The sequence below is a fragment of the Eptesicus fuscus genome, chromosome 5 (genome assembly GCF_027574615.1).
Source record: "Eptesicus fuscus isolate TK198812 chromosome 5, DD_ASM_mEF_20220401, whole genome shotgun sequence".
NCBI classification, from domain to species: domain Eukaryota; kingdom Metazoa; phylum Chordata; class Mammalia; order Chiroptera; family Vespertilionidae; genus Eptesicus; species Eptesicus fuscus.
The window spans coordinates 25,445,716-25,459,800 of record NC_072477.1 but is presented as its reverse complement, the minus strand read 5'-3'; the positions used below and the strand labels follow the sequence as shown (position 1 = coordinate 25,459,800).

At 42.1% G+C, this 14,085-nt stretch overlaps 1 protein-coding gene across 1 annotated transcript; it reads right to left on the bottom strand.

Annotated features, from left to right (window-relative positions):
* Window positions 1–7,255: 7,255 nt before the first annotated feature.
* LOC103283897 (disintegrin and metalloproteinase domain-containing protein 20) lies at window positions 7,256–13,865 on the bottom strand. Its single transcript, XM_028141485.2, has 2 exons — window positions 13,540–13,865; window positions 7,256–9,881 (listed from the first exon to the last, which is right to left on the bottom strand). Exon 2 carries the CDS (start codon window positions 9,719–9,721, stop codon window positions 7,424–7,426), a length of 2,298 nt encoding a protein of 765 aa, XP_027997286.2. The 5' UTR covers window positions 9,722–9,881; window positions 13,540–13,865; the 3' UTR covers window positions 7,256–7,423.
* Window positions 13,866–14,085: the final 220 nt, after the last annotated feature.

The following is a 14,085-nucleotide window of genomic DNA, read 5'->3' as shown; positions in this document are numbered from 1 at the left end:
TGCACCCTCTGACTATTTTCTGTTCTGAATATACTTGGCTGTGTTGTGTGTCTGCACATCCGTACATGCAATTCTCATTCCAAAAATGCTGTTTACTACCCTCCCCCACCCACCATCCCTACCCAGGCCTGGAAAACTCCATTTTTTCTCTCAATAGAGGTTAAACATCATACCTTTGGAAAGGCATTTCCTTGTGAAATGTTGTGTGTTCTACTTATGTGCTTCTGTCACTTTGTGGTCATCCCTTTGATGCACTCTAGGAATATACGAGGAGAATGTCTAACAACCTACCAGCCATGGATAGAAAGAAGAAAGGAGCATGTAGTAGAGCCATAGAAATAGGGAAGCATGAAGCAATAATATAATCTGATTAAACCTAGAGAAGACCCTCATGTTTTAAGTCTATATGGCCATCTGGAGACAAAAGGCAGCTGTTCCAGTTTACTTCTCTTTTGAAGTTGTTTTATTTTTGTAAAAAATAAAAAGTTACATTTGATGATAGTCAAATTTATCAATTAATTATTTTAAATTTACTATTTTAAAAATCTATAATAATAAAAGCATAATATGCTAATTAGACCTGACAGCTGAACAACCTTCCGGACCTCATTCCAGACATCATTCCAGATGAAGCCACAGTGGTGGGAGCTGAGGCAGAGGCGGATAGGGGCGATCAAGCAGGCAGGCGAGCAGTAAGGGGCAACCAGGCAGGCAGGCATAGTGGTTAAGAGCAATCAGACAGGCAGGCAGCGTGGTTAGGAGAGATCAGGCAGGCAGGCAGAGGGGTTAGGGGCGATCAGGCAGGAGGGTGAGCCGTTAGGAGCCAGCGGTCCCAAATTGCGAGAGGGATGTTTGATTGCTGGGATCGCGCCTAAACCGCAGTCAGACATCCCCCGAGGGATCCCAGATTGCAAGAGCAGGCAGGTCAGGCTGAGGGGATCCCCCCACCCCGTGCACGAATTTCATGCACTGGGCCTCTAGTATTTTTATAATTTTGTAGAATTAACCTCCTATTGCAAACATAGAGTCTTACCTGCTATCTTATTTGGATTCCCCAAAAAGCAAATGCTAAGACCAGGATTTAGGTTGAGCTAGTTTATTTGGAAGCACAAAAAGAGCATGTTAATGAGCAAGTTCCCACTGTGAGCTACTGGGGCTATCCCCCTGAGGACTCAATAAGAAGCCATGTGAAATACACCTCAGAATACTCCTCCATGGTGCAGGAGAAAGCTATCAGGAAAAGAAATGAGATACAACACTTAAAGTAGGAAACTGTCAGAGCTGGACATTGTCTACTGTAGCTGCTAGGGGGTGTAGGGTGGACCATAAACATCTACTGTATTCAGATTCCCTAGAAAACAGATTCCAAATCAAGGATTAAATGCAAATCTATCTTCTGTTGTACTGGCGACAATTCCTATATACACTAATACCTTTTTACTTTACAGGAGTGTGCTTGGCCCATTCAGGAGCAGGCTGGGAGCAAGAGGAAGTTAATACATCTGGAAGTAACTGTTAACCAATAAGAGATATTTTGTAAATATACCTCACAGCCCTCCCAAACCTCATGGGATAATTGTGAGGTGTCTGATGATGTCTCTCAGACAGGCCGCAGTAGAATTCTGTCCTGGTTGCTCACATGGTCACCCATGTATGCTTGAATTGCTTTTAATCCTTTCCTGTCTCTGTTTTCTACTCCTTCACCATGCACTCACATCTTGGGACTGTATCTCAAATAAACTACTCACACTCAAATGTTTATCTCATGGACTCAGGGTCAGGGATGGCTAGTATCAGAAGTGTTCTTTAAAAGGCAGATCCATAGGATGTGAGATTCTAGAACTGGACTGCTTATTTGTCAGAAAGCCACTAGGACTCACAGTTGCAGCCAGTGGATTTGTAGCAACTGGTGTGCCGGAACACCAGGAACTAAGACTCTCACTTGTGGTATGTTAAGATGAGGTACAGATGGAAGTGGTGCCCTGACTTATACAATAACTCTCATGTTTGAATTAGAAATATGAAGATTATAAAGTTAGTAACATGAGGAATGAAAATGACAGGCTTAGTTCAAATAACTCAGATATGGTGTGCAAGTCCTAAGGCCTCTATGACAATGTTTGAAGAGAATCTCATTCTATAGACTGTGTTGAAAATGATACCCAAGATTTGTCATAAATATGCAGACTTATAAGGTTTACTGAATTTAGAACTCTGGTATGTTTCCTCTGTAAAAATCCTGTTAAGGAAGAAATGCCATCCTGAGATTTAGGATGACATTTGAGTGGATGCATCTGAAAATTTGAATCCTGAGATTCTCATGAACACCCTGGGCCAGCAGAACTCACTCCTTACCCTTTGCTGCAAGAGCACAGCATCTCATGCCTGGAGACCATGTTCCACCAAAGATCATGCTTATCCTCCTAAATTTCTGTTCTTAACTTTTTCTCATTGCACCCAGACCAATAACTAGGGTCAGTATAGTTCTTAATATGAGAAGAAGTAGATCACCGGTCAATAAAGCTTTGGGAACCAGGAATATATCGGAACAGATGCTGAGGATATTGTTTCAGGAGAAATAGAATATAAGATTATACAAGGGAAAGCTTTTAAATATGGGGGGGGGAGGGCCTCAGCCCTAGCTGGTTTGGCTCAGGGGATAGAGCATTGGCCTGCAGACTGAAGGTCCCAGGTTCGATTCCTGGTCAGGGCACAGGGAGTGTGCAGCAGGCAGCCAATCAATGATTCTCTCTCATCATGTTTCTATATCTCTTTCCCTTTCCCTTCCTCTCTGGAGTAAATAAAATAATATTTTTAAATGCAATAATTCCAGCAGCACATTAGAATCAACTCTGGGTATCTTTGCAAAAATGTTAAATCCCGAGCACCCCCTTATTTTATTTTTATTCATTTTTTAAAAAACAAATTCACTTTCTGTGAAGATCTGTTTCAAGGCTGTGTCACAGAGTCAGAAACAGTGAAGTCTCTGTAGAAGTTGTTCTTTCTTTCTTTTTTAAAACACATATATATATTGATTTCAGAGAGGAAGGGAGAGGGAGAGAGAGAAAGAAACATCAATGACTTCTGGTTCATAGATCGATGTTCAACAACTGAGCCATGCCGGCCGTGCTGGAATTGTATCTTTGAGGCTTGGAAATGTTGGTGGACTATAATAATTGAGGTAGAGATGCTAGAACTACTTTGGCAGAGAAGTGAATATGGGGGTCAGAATATTTAGGGAAGAAGGTGTGTTAGAATGAATTTCTTACAAAAGGCTAGAGAAACCACCACTGACACCATTTCTCTGGAGGTCCCAGAGGAACGTCTTGACTCAAGCAGTAAGAAATGCACATGCCAGTCAGAGGAAAGCAGTCAGCATTGGGACCTCAATGGTGGCTGTCTCTGTAGGCCTGGGTTGATAACAGGACTGGGTGCTATAGCACTGGACTCTGTAGTGCCAGTGAAGATCATAGATTACAAAAAAAAAAAAAAAAAGTGTTAGTCCTTCACTATTAGAAACAAAGTGGTATCATTACTGTAATGGGCAATAAGACTATAATGACGAACTCTGGGCCCTGACCTAAGTATAGCTGAGGCCATGTATAATAGATTTTGGTGCTCCTAGGGGTGATATAGGAGGGGCAGACAATGAGGGCATTTGTTGCATTATACAACAAAAAAAGATCAAGAGCTGGTGATCAACATACTGATGCCAACTTCTGCAGTGGGCATCTCTCGTCCAGTTTTCAAATCCTGAGTCAGATCAATGAATGAACCGTTTCCAATGGAAGGAAAAACCAGGTACCTGTCAGGAAACACCATAAAATGTCACCACAAATACATGCAATAAATAACCCTTACCTTGTTTCCCCCACTGGTTCTTGTTCTCCAAAGGTGCTTGCTCCCCAAATGGATATACATGTACGAGAGTAACCACACAATGGGAGAAGGGGGAACACTCAGATCTTTTGAAGACTATTGGATACGAGGTCTGACCTGACAGAGACACCACAAAATGCCCCATGAAGGAGACCATGTTAATAAAGAAAATCCTGATCCCAGGGCATCTCACAATGGGTCCAATAGGTCTGTGTACCCACACTTTGGTAACTTCCCTGGCTTCCAAGTAAATAAATTCAGAAGATGACAGGGCCCTCATCATGATTCTTTGATCTGTGAAGTAAGTTATGATAGCAAAGACCAAGTGAGGAACCCTAAATATTTCCTCCATACCCACCTATCTCTATAGTAAAACAGAAACACTAACATATCATGAATGAAGCAGCAGAGATTAATGCCACCACTTAATGGTTGCAGGTGGCGATCCACATCTTATTCCCATTTAATTCAATAGTATTTCTACAGCAAAGAATCAAATGGGTCTTTGTGAGTGATAGTGAATTATCATCAACTTACATAAGTAGGAACTCTAGTCATGTGCACTGTGCTAGATATAGTAACTTCACTAGAAGAGACCATCAAGAAAACCTAACAATCCCAAAATATCAGACATATGTCATAGCAATATCTTTACCAACACAACTCCTAGGGCAATGGAAACTAAGGAGAAAATAAACAAATGGGACTACATCAAAATAAAAAGCTTCTGTATAGCAAAAGAAACCATCAGAAAAACAACAAGAAAGTCCACTGCATGGGAGAACATATTTGCCAATGTTACCAATATATCCAATAAGGATCTAATCTCCAAAATTTATAGGGAACTCATACATCTTAACAAAAGAAGATAAATAATCCAATAAAAAAAATGGGCAAAGGACCTAAATAGACACTTTTTGAAAGTGGACATACAGAAAGCCAAGAGACATATGAAAACATGCTCAAAGTCACTAATCATCCAAGAGATGCAAGTAAAACAACAATGAGGTACCATCTCACACCTGTCAGAATGGCTATCATCAACAAATCAATAAACAAGTGATGGCGAGGATGTGGAGAAAAAGGAACCCTTGTGCACTGCTGAAGGGAATGCAGACTGGTGCAACAACTGTGAAAAACAGTATGGAGTTTCCTAAAAAAACTAAAAATGGAACGCCTATTTGACTCAGGAATCCCACTTCTAGGTATACAGCCAAGAAATCAGAAACACCAATCAGAAAGGATATATGCACCCCTATATTCATAACAGCACAATTTACAATAGCTAAGATTTGGAAACAGCCCAAGTGCCCATCAGAAGATGAGGGGATTAAAAACTGGTACATCTACACAATGGAATACTATGCTGCTTTAAAAAAGAAGGAATTCTTACCATTTGCAACAGCATGGATGGACCTGGAGAGCATTACGCTAAGTGAAATAAGCTAGTCTGAGAAAGATAAATATCACATGATCTCACTTATGTGTGGAATATAATGAACAACATAAGCTGATGAACAAAAATAGATCCAGACACAGAGAAGCATCTAAGACCGTCAAACCTCAGAGGGAAGGCAAGAGAGGGGATGGGGTAAGTGTTCAACCAAAGGACTTGTATGTATGCATATAAGCATAACCAATGGGCACAGACACTAGGTGGGTAAGGGCATGTGCGGGAGGTGAGAGTGGCTGGGGAAAGGTCAATGGGGAAAAAGGAGACATATGTAATACTTTAAACAATAATTTTTTTTAAAAAAAGAAAGAAAACCTAATAATCCTAACTGTATAGGAACACAGGCATATAGAAAATTGATCAAGAACAAAATTGAGAAATTGTCAGCATCAGGAAAAAAGGAATAAGGAGACATTATTAGAGTTCATATAAATATAAAAAGGAAAAAGATAAAGTATTATGAACACTTTATGCTAATAAACTTGAGAAAAATAAGGGGGAAAATTATGAAAAACATAATTCACCAAAATTGACACAAGATTTAAAAAACGAAATAGTTCTACCTCTGTTAAAGGGATTGAATCTGAAATCCTAGATTCACAAAGGATTTCAACAGTTAATTCTTTCAAATATTTTTGAGAAAACAAAAGTACTGGATTGTCAGGAATCAGAGGTCTTACCCTCATTAAACCTTATTCATACCTTCAAGGAAACGATCATAGCGAATGGGCAGTGTAAATGAGGTCCAGAACCCCCAGCATCTACATCTCATATACCTGGGGATGAAGGCCCTGCCAATGCAGCCCAAAGCAAGAAAAACCTGACAGGAAATATTTGGTCCCTAGTGCTCATCCAGGTTGGCCAAGGCTTGTTCAGGCCTACAAAATAATTCGGTTTCTCTGTCTGCAAAACGGGTTTCATCCCACCGCGCTTTCCTCTCCAATATATTTTGGATATATTGGTGTTCAGCCCTCAGAAACATCTTGCATTTTAAACTCCAATTCGGGGTCTGCTTCTGGAGAACTCCAACTAGCACAAGGAAGTAATTACCCATGAAGCAATGGGGCCAGGGGAACAAAGAAAAGTTGAGCGTTTTAAAGGAGCTCCTCTGCAGAGCAGGGACCAAGACCCTTTAAAGGAGGGCAAGTGACCAGCGAGCGCTCACGCTTCAGGAACTCAGAGGAGGATCACCCTGCTAACCCCAGCACTGAAATCACAACTCTGAGGGTGTCTGTGGCCAACTGGTGACGGTGCTTCGGAGCAAGGACGAGGGTGGTTGTAACACAGCCAACAAAACTGGAATCCCAAACCGAACAGGACACCAGAGTGAATGGCTCCAGCCAAAATGACACTAAGTGTAACCTTTAACACACAGGAAAGTCAACTCCTTCTCCCCTCATCCTTCATTCCAGGCTACTTCTACTGCCCACCTTTGGCATAGCTACCTGGAAGAGAGCTGGCAAAATAGAAATGGGGTATATAGTGGCCCTTCCCAGATAGTACATCTTACAATGCAAAGGCGGGGGAAGGTTTAGACCTGTGTCCCTTCATTCAGGATACAGAAAGAGACAACTTCCATGGAGCATTTGAGATCTTGCTCCCCAGTATGTTATCTGGCTCAAATACATTCTTTCTAAAAAATATGTTTTTATTGATATTACAGAGAGAGGAAAGGAGAGGGAGAGAAAGAGAGAAACATCTATGTGAGAGAAAAACATTGATTGGTTGCCTCCTGCATGCCCCCTACTGGGGATCGAGCCTCCAACCCGTACATGTGCCCTGACCAGGAATCAAAAAGGTGACCTCTCAGTGTACGGGATGACACCCAACCAACTGAGTCACACCAGCCAGGGCTCAAATAAATTCTTATAAAATTCTGTTTTAAAAAAAATAAGAGACAACTTCCGGGGGGCGGGGCGGGGAATGAACTTTTAATATGGCTTGAAACACTGAAGAGGAAGTAAGAACGTGGTAGGAATCCTTCAGTATTATATGATCCAGACATGAGAGATCCTTAAATTTTTTCTTTAAATAGTAGACAAGTTTCTCTACTATTAAAAAACTAGAGATTTTTTAAATGAAGCAGGAGCCTTATTGCTCCTCTTCGTTCTCAGGTTCCTCCTCTTCTTCTTCTTCTTCTTCTTTTTCTTTCTCTACCTCTTCCTTTTCTTTTCCTTTTTCTTTCTCTACCTCTTCTTCCTTTCCCTTTTCTGTTTCTTTTCCTTTCTCTATCTCTTCTTCCTTTTTTCTTTTCTTTATCATACAAAGCAGAAGGAAGCAACATAAAAATAAAGCAATCAAAGGAATAAGCCACAATAAAAAAAGGTAAGACAACTTGGCCTGTGGTTCTTCTTTCTTAGAAGGAGGTGGGCCGCTATCAATACTACCTCCATTGCCTTTTTGCGTGCAGTTGGGAGGTGCCCACCCTTGGCTGCAGTGGCAATGCTGTTTATTATTGCAGACTCCCCTCGTGTGGCAGGTATCAGTCTGACAGTCTTGTGATACAAGAGGCATACTGACACATTTCTGGTGGATGCATATATTTCCTGGACCACACACGGAGCCATCTTTCACTTGACCAATATCAGGTGTGGTTATCCCTAAATGGTAATCAGTGCCCCAGCAACTGGTGAAATTGATCTGGAACTGATGTACTGTAGTATGTTCTGTCAGGTTAGGAATAACTGACACGTCTTTACACTGAACTCTCCCACAGAAGATATCGGTGGTATTACATTTTAAGTATCCCTTGTCAATTAGACCACAGTGGCCAAAACGGCTTCCCTGGGAGTTGATTTCTTTGTAGCACTCCTGAGATGCACTCTTTGCATCTTCACCAAAAATCTCCCTGCACTGTTTGTCACGGTTATTACAACTCTTTTTATAGCAGTAGGCATTGTCACCACAGGGAATCCCATCCTGCACATATCCATCTTCTGGGCACTGGTGGGATGTCCCATTGCACCACTCTGGAAGGTCACATTCATTGATCTGTGGTCTGCACAAAGCCCCTGATGGCATGAACTTGCAGTCTTTGCAACACAGCCCAAAAGCACAAGCAGAACCAGGGCTCAGCGTGCAGTTCAACAGACAACAGGGATCTTGGTCACACTGCTTTAGAGACCCACAGTCACACTCCTCTCCTCCTTCAACAACTTGGTTCCCACAATACTGTAACCTAAAAATATTCCCTGCATATGGAGGAGGATAAATACATGAACCAGATCGGGTTGTATAGTCCCAATACTGGGCATAACTGCAGTTGCTGAATTTAATTGTTAGCCGTTTCAAGGCCGCCATTATGCACCACTTGTAACCACACACACACCATGCAGTGTCATGCTGCATACCCAGAGTATGACCAAGCTCATGGGTCACAGTAAGTGCAAAAGAGTACACATTGTGGTCCTGGAAAACAACAACTCCACTATTAAAAGGCTTCCGGCATAGTCCTCCAATGTAGGCAACACCAAGCTTACTACCAAATGATTTTTTTATGACAAGATGGACATCATCATGTTGCAGTCGGCCATCAAGATGGGTAAACTTCCAGAGAGAAAAGTCTTCCAGAAGCTGATCTATGTCATCAGTGGAAACTAGGTTTCCTTGATTCCAGATCTCAACTCCGATCAAAACTATATTAAGCTTGAAAGGGGTATAGAAGATATCTATCACACTGACAACATTAAGTAGTTCACGCTGCACTAATGACACATTACTTCCAGAGAAAACGTATCGAAAGTGGTCCACAACTATTGCCAACTCAAGAAATCGCAAGTGAGTCCACCAGTTCACATAAGAACTTTGCATCAGAGTGGACTTAGGCAACTCTTGCAACTCCAATTGGCGTGCTATTTTCTCTTCTGTCAAGCCACATCTCATAGGGGGGAACTGTACATCATCACTATCTATCTTATACACCAGGTGTTCAAATGTGGAAGAGTGCCTGATGGGCTCGATTTCGTAAGCAAGGTCATTTATCTGTAGTATTCCTCGAAAACCTCCAGAACAGGTACTGAGGGCAACCAGGGACCCTGGGACCCCCTGCACATAACCATGGTAGTAGCAGTCATCAGGAACAAAAGGCTGATCCTCTTGGAGGGCATGCTGGTCTGTGTAGGTGAACACTGGTAGGTGTCTGGAAACCAGGAACTTCTTGACCCTCATGTGGACAATGTGTCTCTGGCCCCCGAACCGCAGGCTGTAGGAGAGCCAGCCCGGAGCCTTAGCATCTCGGTCCCTGCTGGTCACCTTCAAGGGGATCACGACTTCTTTGGAGAAGCGCTGAGAGCGCCTGGCCTGAGAGTGGCCAGAAATGGACAGAGACACCCCAAACCAAAGCAGCAGAAGAGTGACCTTGATGTGCACCAGGGCCTCACCCACTGCCATTATGGAGCCATCGGTCCAGGGCAGAGAAAGGCTGAGGCATGAGGCACTGCTGGTACAGTTCTTCCCTTGAGCTGCTCAGGGTGCAGGGCTGACCTTTACAGATGTGTGTCTTGGAAAAGTTGGACCCTCAGAGCTGCAGTGCTGAAAGTTGAAAATAGAGCTAAAATAGGGTGGGGAGGGGAGGGAGAGAGGGGGAGAAAGAAGAAAGTGAGGTAAAAGTGATTCTTCAATTGGGACAAGATTTGAATCAATAAATTACCTGAAATTGCTCTTATTTATATGTAAGGGGAAAGCGGGGGGGGGGGGGGGGGGGGGGAGGCAAAAGGGTAGCTTTCCAGAAAAACAGATGAGACTTATCATAGGTGAATTATGGTTGAACCTGGATAGTAGATACATAAAGATTTATTACATACTATTTTCTAAACATGTAAATTGGCACAAACATTTCCATATTAAAAACACTGACCTCTAACTCCCACATTTTTCCTCTACTCCAAATCAACTGATACCCTGCTATCTTCAACAAGTATGTGGACCCCCCCTCATCCAAATCCACCATTTTGGGTCCCTTTATTCAAACAGTTTGTTTCATCTCCCCTTTTCTCATGCAGACATCTTATCTATTCCCCATTCTGTTTGAAGTTAGCTATCAAAGTAAGGCCCACTTAAGGGACTCATTAGTTTTGAGACCTCCTCCAATGAAGACAATTCTTAATTTTATAATGCATGCTTATCTGCAGAAAGGACCAGTCGAATGTCCAAAGAGGCAGCCATGCTGATGGAGTGATATGGGGTGGGGCTGCTAGTTGGGGGCAAGGCAAACAGCCCAATTGCCTCTCTCACAACATGAAGGCAGCAGCCTTCTCTCTACTCAGCCCAGGGCATTATGTTCTCAATCATAAGACACTTACCTTGGTTGCACAAATACAGATTCTATTCTATGTTTTTACATGACTGGTGAGTTAGCTGACTTCTCTAGAGAAAGTTGGACTGAGGAGTTTAAACCTATAATTAGTTTGTTAAATTGTTCAAAAACCACAAATTGAGTGAACTGACATCACTCCTGTTACAAATATAAATTTTAGCTCAGGCAAAAACTAATTTTTCTCATTCACTGACTTTCAGTTAAAAGTATCGGTAATTTGCCTGGCTGGCGTGGCTCAATGGTTAAGCGTCGACCTATGAACCAGAAGGTCATGGTTCGAATGCAGGTCAGGGCATATGCATGAGCTGTGAGTTTTATCCCCAGTAGGGAGCATGTAGGAGGCAGCCGATTAATAATTCTCTCTCACATCCATGTTTCTCTCTCCTGAAAATCAATAAAACCATTTTTTTAAAAAGAACACCTGCACACATGTGGGTAATTTTTCAGAACTAATGGATGGCTACTGAAAACCAAAAATATTATTTTTAATATTTTTAATGATTTTAGAGAGGAAGAGAGAGGGGGAGAGAGATAGAAGCATCAATGATGAGAGAGAATCCTTGATCAGCTGCTTCCTGAATGCCCCCTACTGGGGATTGAGCCAGCAACTTGGGCATGTGCCCTGACTACAATGGAACCCAGGACCCTTCAGTCCACAGGCTGCTGTTTTATCCATTGAGCGGGCTAGGGCCAAAAACCAAGAATATAAGATGAAACCTCTTTAAGAAAGCATCTCTGATAGAGGTAAAATCCTAATTACCAGATTTCCTTTCCAGGTCTCTCTCCATGATATTTGCTACAGATCTGGAGATATTAAGATGGGTACGAATTGTTGGAAGAGGATTATCTTCTATAATAATAAAAGCATAATATGCTAATTAGACCGGACGTCCTTCCAGATGACCTTCCTGATGAAACTGGAGCTGCAAGGGAAGCCTGGGTCCCGGGTGCCTGCTGGTGGCTGGAGGGAAGCCCGGGTCCCAGGTGCCAGAGAGAAGCTGGTGCTGGCAGCTGGGGGAAAGAAGGCCTACTCTTGCATGAATTTCGTGTTTAGGGCCTCTAGTTAACAATAAAATGTTATAAAGAAAATAACCCATACTAAATTTTATCAGAAATATGATGTGGTAATAAGAAAGTTTATTGCCAAGAATCTTTGAGACATACCAAGTCTTTGTCATTGCTGCAGGACTCCAAAGATAAGCTCTGAAGGAATATCACCTTACCATTAATTATGTGAACTGGTGTCACTCCAAAGCCCTTCCTTTCCAGCATTATCAGCATTTCAAGTAGTGCATCCTCTGTATCGATTATGAATTCTTTCTCTTACAGGATATCCCAAAAGCATGTATACACACTTTAACAGTTGACAGCTCAACTGACATTTCTTTCTTTTCAGCCAGACTAAGTTTTGAACACAGAAAATTCATCCTAAAATGCTACTGGGAGTTTGAAAATGCAGTTGAAGTACAAACACTGCTTGTATAATTATTTTAACAGCTGATAACTCACTTAATTTTCACTCCTTTTCAGGTTTAACTGATTTGAAATAATGGGTGAAGCCAGACTAAGCTTTGAACAAAGAAAATTTATCCACTAGACTTTTTTATGGGGACACATAAAAGATAAAGTTTGTGGTGCAAAACCTGCAACAGTTGACAAATTGAGGGCACACAGATACCAAATGAAATTATTCTTTTTTTAAAAATACACTTTTAATGACTTTTAGAGCGAGAGGGAGGGAGAGGGATAGAGATAGAAACATCAATGAGAAAGAAACATCATTGAAATGCTTCCTCCTGCACGCCCCCTACTGGTGACTGAGTATCTGACCTGGGAATCAAACTGTTGATTTCTTGGTTCAGGGGTTGACAATCACCATCTGAGCCACAACAGCCAGGCAAAATGATTCTTGATGTTTGCGATTCCATTGCTTCACGTTATCAGCAGTGCCGGGACCAGAAAGGTCATCAGTTTGAAAACAGGTGTTGACAAAAGATATTATTCATTTATGTAGATGCTTTTAAATTTTAAAAATGAATTGTATGTTAATAAACATTGACTTTACAATCATTCAAAATGTGTATACATTCTTTGGGACACCCTATATTTCCAGCAGCTATAACAAACTCCTCAAAACCCTTTCCTTACCATGTCTCCACTCATTCTCAGTCATGGCCTAATTCAGTGTTTCTCAAACTTGGGTCAGAAACCATCCAGGGTTATGAATTGGATTTAGTGAGCCACAGCTAAATGAAACCCCCAAAAAACAGATATCAGACAGCTTCATAGAGATCATGATCATGTCACCTGCTATTATTACCTGTCACCATTGAAGCTACAGCAGCATTCTGCTGTCCCTTCTTATGATATTATCAACTATTTTCTAAACTCCAAAACTAAAACTTTACTTATACCTTGTCTATGAAGCTGGAGCTGAGGCTCTGCATGGTGCCTTTCTCCATTGCTATTTGGCTTCCTGAAGTTTTACCAAGAAGGGCACTAGAGGGAGAATAAAAGGCAAAAGCAGAGGCTAAGGGACTTGTTACTACCTATTTGCCTACTGTACTTTCTGTGAATCCCCAGCAATGGTGCCTTGCTCTACTGGTGAGGGTTGGTTACCACAGAGACCCAGAACCAGTTCCATCAAGCCCTGTCAAGGGTATGAGTACAGCAGGACAGGGTGCCCTCCTGAGGACTGGATTTACAGAGCCATGCTCCAGTACCCTAGGCAGCCCACACCAGTCAGCCAGGGTCCCTCTCTGATGTTCCAGGCCACGCCCAAAATGCCTTGATGCAAGCCCCAGGTATATGGCACCTCTCTCCGAGATCCGAGTCCCAGTTTTTGTGGAACTTCTTCCACGTCCCTAAGAAACCAGCACAAACTCAGCATTACCTTATAAGAGGTACAGCTATCGGCTCCACGATGCTCCTTTTCTGAGTTCCTAAATTACCAGGATCACCTGGGAAATGCCCAATCTTCTATAGTCCAGGTCTAGATCTATGAGGCCCTTAAGAGAGTTTCTACCTTATGATAACCTCAACATCTTCCCTTTGTTCCCCCTTTCTTAGGGTGGATCTCCTACTGGCAACTCATACCTAGTACACCCCAGTATTGTTTCCTTTTTATCTAGTCAGGTTTTTAGTGCCTTTTAATTTTTTTCTTATATTAATTATGCTTGGATTTTTCTCTTTTCTGAACTAGATCCTGATAGATACAGAATTTGGTACCAAGAGTGCTGCCAAGAGAGAGAGAAAATGGGACTCTGGGATTGGTTTGGGCATATCCATGGCTTCAACACATGACTGAACTCCTGTCCAATGGGTAATGGGCATGTAGTAGCATCACAAATTACCACCAAATATGGATTGTGATGAAATGCCCTATTGAAGCAAGTGTGCAGGGGACCAAGCTGTGATGATGATTGTAAGTACCTCAAGG